Source organism: Schizophyllum commune (assembly GCF_000143185.2).
Source record: "Schizophyllum commune H4-8 unplaced genomic scaffold SCHCOscaffold_8, whole genome shotgun sequence".
NCBI lineage: Eukaryota > Fungi > Basidiomycota > Agaricomycetes > Agaricales > Schizophyllaceae > Schizophyllum > Schizophyllum commune.
The window spans coordinates 819,546-833,140 of NW_026089545.1; the positions used below are offsets into that span (position 1 = coordinate 819,546).

The window sequence follows — 13,595 nt, forward strand, 5'->3', positions numbered from 1 at the left end:
TACAGTTGAAGTGCTTGCAGATGTTCGTAGCAATGGGCTAGTGACGATGATCTGTATCCTATGTAATCAGACGCGGCGACCGACTATGCCTAGTATGTACGCACCGCACCGAGTATACGCAGACGAAGAACCACATTTACAATGGCGACATCGCGGCCTTTGTGCTACGGTTCATCGGACTCCTCCGTCAAACAATCGCTGTCGGCGTCGGACTCGAGGGCCTCGGAGTCCTCGTCACTCGGATTGTAATCTTCGTCCTCCGTGTCGCTACCAGAATCGCTGGGCAGAATCAATTAGCCTACGGCACGGAGATATGGCAAAGGGGTACTTACAAGAGTGCATCGCCCGGAATGCCCTTGAGCGTACGCTCTGTTAAAGCGGGATAGGTTCTCTCGCCAACCGTTATCTCCTGGCTACGTAGATCCTGTAGCATGGGCAAGAGTTGGGCAAAGGATATTTCCCCCACGTTTTTGGTGCGCCCCAGTTCCGCCGTGAGTCGTCGTAGGTTGGGAAAGGGACAGTCGGGGTTATCCACGGATGGCGTCAAGTCATGGAAAAAGCCTTCGCCAAAGGCTGCGCGAGTGAAATAGGTATACAGCACGAGATGTGTCACGGTTGGCAAGCCTTTCAGCAGGTGTAGCACCGCTTGCTGCGAGACTAGGAAAGGAGTAAGCTCGAGAGTCGTAATTGTCGCGGATGCACGTTGGACCATGGCGACGGTATCCTCGCATTCCGACTCTCTGTGTAAGCCGTTGATGCAAAGATGGTGTACCGAAGGGAAGATCAGACTGGAGCCTATGCATCTCACAGCGGCACCGGTGATGCACAACTTCTCCAGAAGGGGAAGCGTCACGGGCGCAGTTGCGTGCTGAAGAGGATCATCCACGTCTATGTATCCAAGGTTGAGCTCCTTCAGGGTTGCGCAGGTCCCCTTCAGGGCGGACAGGCAGTCGACTGTGAGTGTGTTCCCCAGATGTAGCGTGGTCAGCCGCCATGAGTGTGGGAAATCCATGCCCCATGGCTCGAACTTGGTGTCGATCCTGAGATGTCGAAGCCTCGGTGCATCAACGAAAACCTTGAATGGAGGAGGCGAGGCGACGCCGCTGAATTCCAGGTACTCAAGAATCGGAAGACAGAGGGGCAGATGGTTAACCCAGGATGCCGCATAGCTGGCTGGGGGATATTCGGCCTTGACGGTAAGACGTTTCCATCTATATACCTCTTCACGAGCCGCCGCCCATAGCTGGCTAGCTAGACTGCGATTGCCAGTGTCGATGAGCAAACAGATGGACAAGGGCCTATTGGCTGACCATCGAAGTTGTGCACGTACGAAAGCAGCGTGACCTCGAGTATCGGAAAGACGGAGATCATTCATAGTGCAGCATATCATGACAGTCGACCAAAGACTGGATGTCGACAGCACAACGTTGCGCCATGCATGGCACACGGCGATGAGTTGGCGTAGCTCTTCCGTGAAGAACACAGGATGATCCAGGACATATGTAAAGATTTGGCTCAGAACCTCCCCGGGCAGTCTCCGTACAGGCGCCGCCAAAGCCAGACAGGAGCTGACTTGTTCCCGCATCCGAGCACGCTCTTCGGTAAGCGTTGCGCGGCGGCTCTGAGTTTGCCGCAGCGCCTGCTGAAGTCGCTCGACCTCTCGGTCGGCCTCGGCGATATCCTCCGTCATCTGCGATAGGATTTTCTCGAGCTCGCTGGCCATTTCGCGCAGTGTTTGCGCCTCTGCCTGCGGAGGCACCCATCCTGAGCGAAGCCGTGTACGGTTGGCGAGTGCGGCAGCCCGCTGCCTCAGAGGGTTTTTGTCTATGGCGTCCATGGAGTCTTCAAGGGCCTCCATGAGATAATCAGGTAGGGCGCCCGTTGAGACTCAGAGGAAATGGGGAACTCGATTGGCGCAGCACGGAAATCGCTGGCTTTATCACGTGAGCTATTGATCGAGCGCCCACAACCACCCATTGTTCGACTAAGTAATGCCACCCGGTGAATATTTCAACTGATTTTTTGCGTCCACAAAAGGCCATACAATCACATGGAATGTAATTGTACGTGCACATTGAGCTAGGAATTACATATTGTACCCTCGGCGCCAGTTTACTTCACTGCTGTGCGGGCATTTGTGGTCAGACTTCTGATGAATATGGGCTTCGAAAGATGCATACGGGGTTTGTAGACGTTTTCTGGCTCGCGCAGCCATTCGCGCTCCTCGTCGTCGAGAGAGTAACATGAATCGCAATCAGAATCGTCCTCACTGGTGTCCAGTTCAACGAACTCATATTCATCGTCATCGACGTCGCTGTCGGAGTCGTCGCTGAAACATGTGTACATGAGCGGTGGCAATTTTTCGTTATTTACTTGGAGGGAACTTACAAGAGGTCATCTCCAGGGTTGCGAGTTAGTGAGCGTTCGACAAGAGCTGGGTATAATTGGCCGTCAACAGCGATGTTTTTGGCGCGAAGATCGCGCAGCATCTCAATGACAGCATTGAGGGGAAGCTCTCCAGGATCTTTTGTACTGGAAGCAAGGATAGAGAACTGCTGTAGGTTGGGAAGGAGGCAGTCGTGATTCTCCTCGGACGGGGTCAAATAGGCGAAGAACTCTTTTTGAAGTAGAGCGCGCCAGCCAAACTCGACGTTCAGGTGCAGCTGCGTCACAGTGAGCAAGCCCCAAAGAATATGTTTGATTGATTCGTCGGAGGCGTTGTGCGGCTGGAGGGAAAGGTAGCTGATCGTTGCAGATGAACGCCGGACCAATTGGCATATGACGTGGCCGTCGAACTCTGAGTCCAATGCATCGAGTGTAAGATTTCGAACGCACGGTACAGTGAGCATGGAGCCTACAAGCTGCGCGGCATTCCCACCCAGATGCAAACTCTCCAGTGAAGGAAGTGTGACTGTCGCTATGGGGGGCTGCATCTGGTCACTGACGGTGACGCCGCTGACATGCAGCGTCGTAAGACTAGAGCACAGCTTCTCGATTGCGATAGCGCAGTTTTCAAGGCAAACACCAGCTCCAGCGTGGTCAGCTTCCAGTCGGGGAATGGTTTGGCCCAGGCCAGAGCAGAGCTGTTTCCAATATAAAGATGTCGAAGATTCGGCATCAGCAAACCACAAGTGGGCTTAAGTGCCTTATACAAGGCAATTAGATGCATAAGAGGCGTAAGAAGCCCCTTCTTACCAAGAAGGTACGCGGCCAATATAAGACCTCGTTGTCTTACGAAAGGTGCTGTAAGACGACCATAAGACGCCCTCAAGGCATCTACAGACGCTCTCAGCAGGCTCACAGACACCGTCAGACGGCTTGCAGACAAGGTAAGGTAACTGATAGACATGCTCAAATTGCCTTGCAGGATCTGATAACCACGCTATCCAACACAAGATAGAAGAATACTGATTAAATTTCACATCTTCTTTAACCCAACGACTAAAACTAATCCTAAAGACTATCTAAGGTCACGTTATCTAGACAGTCACTGTCAGCTACTGTAGTGTCCGTGGACGCCAGAAGCAAGACGAGTGTCGAAGCAGAAGGCGAGAGGGGACGTGGCACGATAGCATGCAAAGGGGAGAGGTCAATCATGTAGGTGAAGCTACGTATTGAGACGTTAGCTTGCGGACGCACAACATGCAGGGGCGTACGTACATTGCAGCTCAAAGCATCCTGTACTGTTGAGGACAGCGTCTCGCCCGCTCTGCAGCACTGGTTAGCGTCTATGCACAACTCAAGAATGTCATACACACACCAATACACATCAAGATATCATCCGATTCGCCGGAAGGATCGCCTGTCGTAACCCGCCGCGATGCACGTGCCTCGTGGGATGTGAGTCCGTTGTGTCGAAGACGCGCGCGGAGGGGGGTTGCGAGAAGATGAAAGAGAGGCCATGCCTTGTCTCGCCGCAGGCCGGAGCGCGAAACACGCGCGAGACCGTTGACGCGCTCAGCCAGGATGTTGCTGCTATGTAAACGAGCTTGATCCCGGGGGGAGTGGATATGCCTGCTTATATTGCTGATTAAATCGAGAAGCTGGTGACGGCGAGGCACGGCTGTGATCGTGCGCGCGTGTTTCGAGCTGGCGAGCGTGAAGCCGATGACGGGTATTGCGCCACTGAAAGCGCGCGTAAAATTCGGAAGGTCGCGGGGACCTTTGTCGAGAGCGTTAGCAATGTCCTGGACATGGCCGGCATTCGTGAGGTGGGACTAGAGAAACCCGCATGCCGCGATGGAGGACGGAGACGAGGAAGCGGAGCTACGTGACGCGTCAATGATCGCCGCTTGAGGGCAGGCCAAACAGACTCGGCGCGTTCACCTTGAGCGGGTTTTGCCGAGCAGCCTTTTCGTATCGTATGAACAGCGCATTCATTCCCTATCGGTTGCGGTTCACTATAGTACGGAAGTGGGATAAGGCATCATTGAATATCTTTTGTGGAGAGAGGACGCGCATAGCGCGTCTTTGTTGATCTCGCCGACATGCGACATCCTCGGGCTCCTCTGGCTATCTCATATAACATCTGTACACCAAGTAGGGTATTTCTGCTTGTTCTCGAGTGGGAGGGGACAAATATATGTTGGAAGGTGGCTACCACGTCTGACGTCTTACAGTTTGCACGTCTTATGGTCCCGTCTGATGGCCTTACCGAAGTCTTACCCGAATTGTCAAGCCGGTAAGACAGCCGTAAGGCAATCAGGCAACTTGTGGTTTGCTGATGCGGGGCGTCCAAAAAGGGTGTAAGGGTTATGTGAGGACCATAGACCTGTAGGGCCGCAAGGGAGGGTAGGTGGATGTGAGGATGGTCGAGTTGGAATTGCTCATGGTATGTGAGATCATATCTCCAGAAGGTGGCGGATTTCCAACGATGCGACTCCCGGCAAATGTCCTTCCATACGGGGGTGAACGACCCCTTCTTAATCACCGCAGGAACGAATACGTCGATGTGCAGCGGCGCTGCAGCCGACCACCGCAGTTGCGCACGAACGAAGGCGTGGTGATCACGAAGGTTTCGCGCTGCATTGGCAGGGCTATACCAGACGTCACTGTTGCGGTCGCCCACTTTGATCCTCGCCCAGAGCGTCGGCGTCGACAGTAGGATATCTCGCCATGCGTAGCAGATGGTGGATAGACGGTGAATATCGGTTGGGTAGAAGCCCACGTTATCCAAGACGTGCGCGAAGACCTCGGTCATGATCTCAACAGGAAGTCGTCTGATAGGCGCCGCCATAGACTCGGAGATCCTGGACTGGGCACCTATAGCTGCATGCGCTTTTTTGAGAGCTTTTAATCGGGTCCCGACCAGCCGCAAGGCGTGCTTTAGCTCCCTCATCTCCGCATCTGCCTGGCCCATTTCTTGCTCAATCTCGGTCAGATGTGGCACGAGGTCTTCTGCATGCCGTCGCATCTCCTGAGCCTCTTCAACGGAAGGTGCCCATCCTGACCGCATACGAGAGAGGTCGGCCAAGGCAGCAGCCCCCTGTAGCAGGGCTGCACGGCCGCTGGGATCCATGAGAAAAATAGTGAGATCTGCTATGCAGTAGCCCATGTTAGTATCCTGCGAGTTCATTCAGAGATGATGGATGAATCGAAACTCACGGGGTCGGATGAGCAAGTAGCTTGGTGGCGGTAAAGAGAGGCGAACCGACGACTGTGACTCGTGTGACAATTGCGCACACGCACTCACGTGGTGTAGCACGTGAAATGTCGCCCACATACACCCATAGTTCGATCTGACTCCGGCACTTGTCGCCAATATTCGCTGATCTATCCATGCCCCTAGATGCATATATACTCCGGATAGTCGTCACGATATCCAAACGTGTACTAGATAGATGTCCTCCCCTCTCCTCTGTCCACGCTCACAACTTCGACTTCGCCTTCACGTCCTGCAGCTTCGCGTGCTGCATGCTCTCGTCTGCGGGGCATGCTGATTAGCGCTGCCCGATATCCGGTCGAACAAGATAAAGCTCACAGTTGGCGTCGTACAGCCGGTCGCCTGGGACGGCGACGACGTGCGAGTGGATGTTGTGCGCGTCGACCATCTCGGGGACGATGTCCTTGATGGTCGGGGCGCCGAGGAGGCGGAGGTTCATGGCGAATTCGTCCTGCGAAGGGTGAGCATGTATCTGCTCAAAGCAGCAAGATAACCTACGTGAAGAATATTGATCGCCTTATCCACGCCCTCCGCGCCATACGTCGAGAACGCATAGATGAACGGACGGCCGACGCCGACTAGTTGTTTCGTCAACCATCAGCCCTTTCCACCCCAGCCCAAATCCCACTCACCCGCATTCGCCCCCAGCGCAATCGCCTTAATCACATCCGTCGCCCGCCGCACCCCACCGTCCACAAACAGCTGGAACTTCTCGTTCGGAAACTTCAGCCCGCGCTTCGCCGTCAAGTTATCCACGACCTCGACGAGCACTTCGAGGCCCGAGCGCGAGAAGTCGAGCTGCCGGCCGCCGTGGTTGGAGAGAACGACGCCGGCGAGGCCGGCATCGTAGGCCATGAGCGCGTCCTCCCAGCATTGAACGCCCTTGAGGATGAGGGGCACTGGAGAGGGGGTAATTTGTTAGTGGAGAGAAGGGTGATGAGGAGGGGGTAAGGTACGCACTCTTGGTGATGCTCTTGAACCAGGGGATGTCCGCCCAGCTGAGGCCGGGGTCGATGAAGGTCTGAAAAGACGGGTCAGTGCTAGATGGCGAGAATGGGAGCAAGATTACTGACGCTAATCGCTCTCGCAGCGCCCTGCGATCGGTCGACCTTCTCGCCTTCGGTGACCACCTTCGGGTCCTCGGCGTCGAACTTCATACGCATGTCCTGGGCGCGGGGTCAAAATTGCTTGCAAGGAGAAGATATCGGAAGCATGCGAACCTTCTCTCTTCGACCGAGCTGGGGCGCGTCGACGGTAATGAAGAGTGCCTTGATGCCGCGCTTCTCTGCGTGTTGTACGATCCGCTTGGTGATGTTGCGGTCCTTGTTCACGTATCTAGTACGAGAGTGAGCTCAGAGCGCCTATCATGGAAGCGGAAGGCATACAGCTGGAAGAACTGTACTTGACCCGGCGCAGCCGCGTCAACAATCTCGTCAAACGAGCATGACGCGAGAGTAGGTATCTACAACATTCGTGAGTAGTGATATCAAGCCCGAGCAGTGAAACGTACCATCTGGATGATACCGTGCTTGGCAGCTGCACGCGTGAGGTTCAGCTCGCCATCGGGGTGCCCGAGCTTGCCCAACGCAGTAGCCGACTGGAGTAGGAGTTAGCCAGCACGACGGCGCAGGCTAATGTAGATGCCTACGATGTAGATCGGCATACTGGTCTTGTGCCCCAGGATAGTCGTCGACCAGTCGACATTCGTAACGTCCCGCAGTATCCGTGGGCGGAACCACACCCTGGAGGATGTCAGACTCGAGGATATACGCCTATCGCACATACAGACCGATGGTATGCGGCGTGGTTTTCACGATTCGTGACTGAATAGGTCGGTCAACGAACAGTAACAGGGTGTCGCGTATGCTCTCACTTTCATCATCCGCAGCGGAGGAGTAGTATGCCCATGCCTTCTCAGGCATGACCTGCTTCGCGATGGCCTGCCAAGGTAGCTTTAGCATTGCGATCATATCACAGCGTTGCGGCGCACCTCGAAGTCATGAAGATTCAGGATGTTATCGAGCAGGGGACGGGCATTGAAGCGCTCTAATCTCTCCTTCTCCCTGTCTGTGATCACGACCTCCACCTTCTCTACGGTGTTGAGGTCCACAGGTCCGAGACTTAGGGAGGGGTGAGCTTGAGAGAAGTAGACATCCTATCACATGGACGTACTGCTTCTCAGGAGGGAGATTCGCCTCTATGGTGTTCGGGGGGTGAATGGGGTCATACTCCGCCGTCGCGTCCTTGCCGGCATACTTGAGAATGATCTTGCTGCCGCCTATGCCCCGGAGGCATTAGAATGGGGCGCGCCAAAAGCAGCACACTGATCATGCGTACCCGGGTGGTCTTGATGCAGACGTCAGATATGCATCCCGTAACGGTGTATAGACGAACGCACCATCGAGGAAGTCCGTGACGTCGTAAGCCTTGCCTGAAGGAACAGAACCCCTTCAGTCAGTCCGGGGTCCCGCCTGACTGGCGCGCACCACGCACCGTGGATGATGATCCAGCAGTCGTCGCGCTTGTTGTGGGCGGCGACGTCTTTGCCGGAGAGGACCTTGGCCATGGCTGTTCGTGACAAGGGGGTGCGGACGACGTGGACGGCGGGAAGAAAAGATATCCACGCCTCCGTGGCGGCGGACAGCCGGGGTCAGGGGATCGGGACGGCCCCGCTCTCCTCCGTGGGGCCGGCCCGCTGCTGCCGGCCCTTGTGCTCAATTCGGCATGTTTTTATTGGCCCGCATCTTGTTCGCATCACCCATCCCGCTCGACTCGCGAAATTCGCGGACCGCCCGCTCTTGGCCTGGATGAACGTCAGCCACGATGTCGTACGACAGCTGCCACCCGAGATCTGGTCTATGGTGGTGCAGAACCTAGGCACCCCATGGCAGCGCGTCGTTCTCTCCGTTTGTCGCTCCTTGCACGACATCGCGCTCCGTTGCCTGTTCTCCTCAATCAAAGTCTACTTCTTCACCGAAGACCTGGCCAAAGACCTTACAAACAACACCGAACGATATGAGATTCTGGAGGCTCTGGCTACACGTTCCTATGAGCTGTTAGAACGCTGCTGTGTGGATCCCACGTTTGCTAGCATCGTGAGAGACTTGACTGTAGTCGAGTATATGGAGCGCTCGACCTTGGGCGTCTTTGAGAAGAGTATATCTCTCCCTGGCAGCTGGTGAGTCCTGATTGACGATCTAACAGAAACTTTGACGAGGGCTCTGAAGGCGACGCAGTCCCTTCGCACGCTGACCTTCATACCGCACGGAGTCCTTGATACCGTACGGCTGTGCGAGTACATCCCGCCGAGCGTGGAGAATCTTACTCTGCCCTAGTACGCTTCTCATCCCCGGATTGTACCTGCATCTCATGCCTCTCTCTAGCGCCCACTGTCCCGACGCGCTGTACTCCACCATCGAATACGTCAAGAGCTACACCAACGTCCTACTCGTGCCATACGTAGGAGAGAATGGCACTGACGTCAACGAAATCATCGGCTCTTCCTGGGGCTGGGTAGACAACATCCCCTTCAACCACCTCGAGTTTGCCGATAACATCCGCCACGTCACCTCGCGAGCGGAAGAGTTCAAAGACATCCCCATCCGTATCCTCGACCAGCTCGTCAGTCTCGAGCTCTGCTTCGACACGTGCACGAACTGGAGTCGGGCGCCGGACTTGGCGTTCATCCTGCGGCACGCGACGGTGCTGCAGGACCTGCGCCTGAGCGCGGATGTCCGGCCGACCGTAATGCACGCTCTGCCAGACTACTCCGCCGACCCGCGCTGCGTACCCTCTCTGCGCTCGTTCGCCGTCCATACCGTGCCATGCAGATTCATCTTTGCGACTTTCAAAGAAAAGCATATGGGATATATAACCCGCTTTCTTTCTGGGCGGGCCACGCTTACACGGCTATTCCTGGGCATTGACAATATTCCCAATAAACGCTCTTGGCTGCCGAGAGTGCTGCCCGACCTTCTTCGCAGCCTCCCCGCGCTGCGCGTGCTTGGACTCGGTGAAATCGCCCTGCGGCAAGATGGCTGGGAGCGCGTTGCCGATGCCTTGCCTCTCGAGCTGGAAGCTCTCGCCGTCTGTTGGGGTACTCGACATCAAGACCCTGAAAATCCTTTGAACGATGTTTCGACTTTCGAACTGCCGTACCTCCATCCGATGGTATGTTGATCTCCTCTTGCTGACCTTTTCTCTTTTTACGCCCCTCTTGCACCTGCGTTTGATCTCCCTCCATACCTGCGTTCGATCTCGCTCACCCACTCCCAGCTCGACCGCCTCGAACATATGCCCCGCCTCGCCTTCCTCCACCTCTTCTGCAAGGACTCCACCATCAAGTTCGATCCCGAGCAGCTCGTGCAGAGTCTGCCTGCGCTGCGCACGCTCGCCCTGCGACGGTCGGTGTGGGATGTCGAGCGCGTGCAGGCTTTGGAGGACTATCCGACGGGGGAAAGTGATGCGATCTTTGCGGAGGGCGTGCTCAGTCCGACGGTTATAAGGACTGCGCTGGCCCCAGTGATTAGGGAGGCGGAACTGCCCACGGAGGCGGAGGTCACACCGACAGGTGAAGGGACTGAGCTCCATGGAATGCCGCCGCAAACGCGCGACTCCCCGTACGCGATACTGGTGAAATGGAACCCATGGAAGGTGCGCGCGTTTGGAGAGGCGGATTTCAGTAGCTCGGACCACGCGTGGTTGTTCAGGATGAGTATATTGGCGATTTATACGGTGTAGGGTGATGATAGTACATTTGTGGCACGGACGTAGACGAGCTCGTATACGGCCACTTCGGCGTGGACACTCAGCGCTCAGCTGCAAGCTATGGCTCCAGACTGCCAATTCCACAGGAAAGATCACATTTCACTGAAGCCTCTACTCCTCATCATCTTCCTGACTCCGTTTCTTCAATCCCCATGCGGCCCAGGCTGGCGATGGCGGCCCCGGCGTACGCACGCCCCAAGTAATCGCGTAGTGCGCCAACACGAGCTCAAGCTCCTCGATCTCGTCGAGCATTTCGAGGTGGGATATTCTGCGGTGTCGCGCAAAAGTCAGTAGGCTTGTTCAACTGCCGAGGCAATCGGATGTGAAGACGTACCTCTCGAGCTCCTCGTCCTCGATATACTGCTGGCGAATGTCCTTAAGGGTCAGGGCTTGCGCGTGCTGGAAGCCATGCTGGGTGAAGCGCGATGGGAGGGACGCGAATGTGGGGTATGGTTCCGCCCCGGGGAGGGAGACGTTGCGGACCTAGATGACGGACACTATATCAGACCTCAAGCACTGGGAGATTGGATGAAGACACCCACCCTCAGATTATTCACCATAACCATTCCAAACGAGTCGTTCAGCCCGAACATCTCGTACACTATGCCTCCGAGCGGCGCGCTGATCCGGTCAACAAACCACTGGATGAGCGCAGCGGACGCGGCGGGGGTCATGTACACCAGAACGCATTCGAAGAGGAGGAGAGTAGGAAGGGAGGGAGAGAGAATGTCAGGTGTAAGGGCGGCGAAGGCTTGGTCGGGTGGGTGGCGCAGGTCGGCGGGGAGGAGGTGGTACTTGGCAGAGTGAAGGCCCATGCCGCCGTTGACTGCGAGGGTAGGGGCCGATGAGCAAGAAAGCGGAAGAAGAGTGGAGAGATAGTACACGCACTGAGCTTCGCCTCGCCCACCAGCGCAAAGAGCTCTTTGCTCTTCTTGATCGCCATGGCTTTCTTGGTTGTGTTCTCCGGCAGATCGACCTCAATGTACGACGCGATGTGCTCCTTCTGTTCACCTGCCTTCCTGCACGATGTGCATCGTGAGCAACATCCTTTCATCCCCCGACCCCATCCTCACGCACCGCAATCCGCCAGAACCTCGTATCGCTCCCCGCACCGAGGCTCACGATCTGTACTTGCTTGCCCGGATTCTCCACGGCGTTGATCGCCAGGAAAGAGTCAACAAGCGAGTCTATCGCAACACCGCGCAGGTAGGTCCCGACATTGATGAGAGGCGGCCGAGGAGGTTGTAGGTGCGCGCGGGGAACGAAGAAGCGGATGTAGGGATCGGCGAGGTACTGCTTCTGTACGGCGGAGAGACGCGCGAGGGCAGCGTCGTTATCGGTGGATCGTATGGCGGCGTCACCATCGGGGACGCGGGATGGAGGCTCGGGAGGGTATTTGAACATGGTGGAACGCATGACGGTGGGCGTTCGCGACAGTTTGGCATGCGCCATTATTGTTCTCGAGCCGGAGGAGCACCGGTCCGGAGAGCCGTGACAACGACAGGGGCTTTCCTTGAGGTTCACTTGCTTGCCTCTTGCCACGACCTTCTGTGAACACGCACATTGCAGCGTTGCCCACACACTGTCGTAGCAATACTCTCGATTACTTGAGGGCACTCGAATGACCGACCGCTTATGCAAGCTGGTCTATCCAAACCCACAAACTTCAGGGTCTACCCGTATGCTCTCTCGTCTTTGGTTGAAATAATGCACGGTCAACGGTTCGCAAAAACGGAGCTTGAAGAGGACACCTCTTCGAGTCAACTCGTTTTTTAATCCTGCACGCGACGCGAGCATGGAGCTTAGAACCTCACTTGCGCCGCCCTGCCGACCTTCCAAGACCCGAGATGGATCGATAGGCGCCGTGGGGTACCTATGCTGATGCGCTCTTCTACCGCGGCACCGGTCCTCGTCCTGTGTAGACCTGGCCTTCCCACTCACCACGGCCAGCAGACGGTGCAATCCCCAAACTGAAGGTGTGCCAGCTGTCCAATGTCTTGCAGGAGGTGACGGACACTGATACGGTTGCATCTTTAGACCGCCCGGCTTGGATCCGTAGCGATGCCCAGCGATTCAGAGACGCCTGCGCATCCTCAGTCTGCGTTGGCATCGCTTCAGAACGCCAGCTCGTCGGCGCAAGGCAATCCGAATGTTGTGCATGCCTCACCCGCCCCACGCCCGCTGCCATCCCATCCTCCTTCAACCAGCGTCAACATGACGTCGGCGCCCTCGGACACTAATCTGGAGTGGCACAAGGCCAAGAACTCCAAGGTCAAGAAGGGGCGAAAGAAGGGCAGGGGACGCGATAGCAACGTGCAGGAGGAGGCCAAGCGCAAGCAGGCGGAGGAGGAGAAAGCGCGGGAGGAGGCTAAGAAGTCCAGGCGGGGGAAGCGCGAAGAGACGGTGCGGGTCTCGGAGGCCATTCACAGGAAGGAGGACGAGGAAGAGCAGAAGGTCGTGCTTGAGCAACCTGCGGAGGCGGCCAATGCGACGAGTCCGAAGGAAGAGGTCGAGTTCGCCCCTTTCAACGCCGCTCTTGCTAATGCACGTGCAATTGGCGATATAACCTCCGTACAGTACCCTGAGGGCATTATCTGCCCAGCAGCTGAGATGAATATCCATACAAAGAACGGGAGGTTCATGTGCGTGAATTCTGCCCTTCCTTCCACTCGACACTCATCTTGTAGATATGACCGCGGGTTTCTACTGCAATTCAGCGACGTGTGCAAGGAGAGGCCCGGGCCTGGCAGAACGATATCTTCTGAAGTCCTCGACTATCTCGACAAGCGTCCCGAAGGCGCTGAGAGGCGTCGCGCTACTCGGAAAAAGGCTCTCCAAATGCGATCATCCGCGGCTGCAGTATCTACGAGTACCGCTGCCCATGCAGGCTTTAAGTCATCACCAGCGCCTTGAAGGGTGTAAGCAGAAATAACTAGGGAATAGGCCCTCAAAGGCCAGCAGGCCACGATGATCCCGGTCGAATATAAGTTGTAAACTAGAATCCAACTCGCCACAATGATATTCACGCCATTGTCCTTGGGTTGCCTTATTTGGGTGAAATGACTCCATCAAACAGGGAAAACGCATCTTGTCTCTTGCTCCCATCTTCATCTTCTTGACTCGTCTTGGCTGGCCTCTTTCTTGTTCGAACTCTAGAAGGCTGACA

The 13,595-nt window shown here is 56.0% G+C and overlaps 6 protein-coding genes across 6 annotated transcripts; 2 read left to right on the top strand and 4 right to left on the bottom strand.

The window, feature by feature from the left end:
• Positions 1 to 164: 164 nt before the first annotated feature.
• SCHCODRAFT_02506983 (uncharacterized protein) lies at positions 165 to 1,837 on the bottom strand (the record flags this gene model as incomplete). The annotated part of the gene is made up of 2 exons (XM_050343186.1): positions 165 to 279; positions 333 to 1,837. 2 exons carry the CDS (start codon positions 1,835 to 1,837, stop codon positions 165 to 167), a joined length of 1,620 nt encoding a protein of 539 aa, XP_050199167.1.
• A 192-nt stretch (positions 1,838 to 2,029) lies between these two features.
• SCHCODRAFT_02690207 (uncharacterized protein) lies at positions 2,030 to 5,633 on the bottom strand. The gene is made up of 6 exons (XM_050346823.1): positions 5,605 to 5,633; positions 4,772 to 5,538; positions 3,026 to 3,136; positions 2,389 to 2,987; positions 2,181 to 2,329; positions 2,030 to 2,123 (listed from the first exon to the last, which is right to left on the bottom strand). Exons 2-6 carry the CDS (start codon positions 5,516 to 5,518, stop codon positions 2,113 to 2,115), a joined length of 1,617 nt encoding a protein of 538 aa, XP_050199168.1. The 5' UTR covers positions 5,519 to 5,538; positions 5,605 to 5,633; the 3' UTR covers positions 2,030 to 2,112.
• An 80-nt stretch (positions 5,634 to 5,713) lies between these two features.
• SCHCODRAFT_02582924 (uncharacterized protein) lies at positions 5,714 to 8,301 on the bottom strand. Its single transcript, XM_003030171.2, has 17 exons — positions 8,156 to 8,301; positions 8,061 to 8,093; positions 8,000 to 8,008; positions 7,835 to 7,940; positions 7,653 to 7,782; positions 7,536 to 7,602; positions 7,452 to 7,485; positions 7,311 to 7,404; positions 7,173 to 7,259; positions 7,048 to 7,124; positions 6,883 to 6,997; positions 6,736 to 6,828; positions 6,623 to 6,683; positions 6,295 to 6,561; positions 6,161 to 6,240; positions 5,981 to 6,113; positions 5,714 to 5,923 (listed from the first exon to the last, which is right to left on the bottom strand). Exons 1-17 carry the CDS (start codon positions 8,226 to 8,228, stop codon positions 5,868 to 5,870), a joined length of 1,515 nt encoding a protein of 504 aa, XP_003030217.1. The 5' UTR covers positions 8,229 to 8,301; the 3' UTR covers positions 5,714 to 5,867.
• Positions 8,302 to 8,520: 219 nt separating this feature from the next.
• Positions 8,521 to 10,402, top strand: SCHCODRAFT_02669399 (uncharacterized protein; the record flags this gene model as incomplete). Its single annotated transcript, XM_003030602.2, has 4 exons — positions 8,521 to 8,818; positions 8,867 to 8,996; positions 9,046 to 9,832; positions 9,938 to 10,402. 4 exons carry the CDS (start codon positions 8,521 to 8,523, stop codon positions 10,400 to 10,402), a joined length of 1,680 nt encoding a protein of 559 aa, XP_003030648.1.
• Positions 10,128 to 11,833, bottom strand: SCHCODRAFT_01155614 (leucine carboxyl methyltransferase; the record flags this gene model as incomplete). The annotated part of the gene is made up of 5 exons (XM_003030170.2): positions 10,128 to 10,697; positions 10,764 to 10,912; positions 10,972 to 11,255; positions 11,318 to 11,444; positions 11,507 to 11,833. 5 exons carry the CDS (start codon positions 11,831 to 11,833, stop codon positions 10,541 to 10,543), a joined length of 1,044 nt encoding a protein of 347 aa, XP_003030216.1. The 3' UTR covers positions 10,128 to 10,540.
• Positions 11,834 to 12,319: 486 nt separating this feature from the next.
• SCHCODRAFT_02631173 (uncharacterized protein) lies at positions 12,320 to 13,478 on the top strand. Its single transcript, XM_003030601.3, has 3 exons — positions 12,320 to 12,405; positions 12,467 to 13,071; positions 13,117 to 13,478. The coding sequence occupies exons 2-3, from the start codon at positions 12,491 to 12,493 to the stop codon at positions 13,340 to 13,342; spliced, it is 807 nt and encodes a 268-aa protein (XP_003030647.1). The 5' UTR covers positions 12,320 to 12,405; positions 12,467 to 12,490; the 3' UTR covers positions 13,343 to 13,478.
• Positions 13,479 to 13,595: the final 117 nt, after the last annotated feature.

What these genes read in the sequence shown, in the direction of transcription:
- SCHCODRAFT_02582924 (XM_003030171.2), bottom strand. Translation starts at nt 8,228, where the DNA reads ATGGCCAAGGTCCTCTCCGGCAAAGACGTCGCCGCCCACAACAAGCGC. An exon ending in CCAGTATGCCGATCTACATC is followed by an intron (nt 7,260 to 7,310) that starts GTAGGCATCTAC and finishes CTCCTACTCCAG; the next exon opens with TCGGCTACTGCGTTGGGCAA. An exon ending in GCGCTGCGAGAGCGATTAGC is followed by an intron (nt 6,684 to 6,735) that starts GTCAGTAATCTT and finishes CCGTCTTTTCAG; the next exon opens with ACCTTCATCGACCCCGGCCT.
- SCHCODRAFT_02690207 (XM_050346823.1), bottom strand. Translation starts at nt 5,518, where the DNA reads ATGGATCCCAGCGGCCGTGCAGCCCTGCTACAGGGGGCTGCTGCCTTG. An exon ending in AGCTGACCACGCTGGAGCTG is followed by an intron (nt 2,988 to 3,025) that starts GTGTTTGCCTTG and finishes GCAATCGAGAAG; the next exon opens with CTGTGCTCTAGTCTTACGAC. An exon ending in AACCCTGGAGATGACCTCTT is followed by an intron (nt 2,330 to 2,388) that starts GTAAGTTCCCTC and finishes CACATGTTTCAG; the next exon opens with CGACGACTCCGACAGCGACG.
- SCHCODRAFT_02631173 (XM_003030601.3), top strand. Translation starts at nt 12,491, where the DNA reads ATGCCCAGCGATTCAGAGACGCCTGCGCATCCTCAGTCTGCGTTGGCA. An exon ending in ACAAAGAACGGGAGGTTCAT is followed by an intron (nt 13,072 to 13,116) that starts GTGCGTGAATTC and finishes CTCATCTTGTAG; the next exon opens with ATATGACCGCGGGTTTCTAC.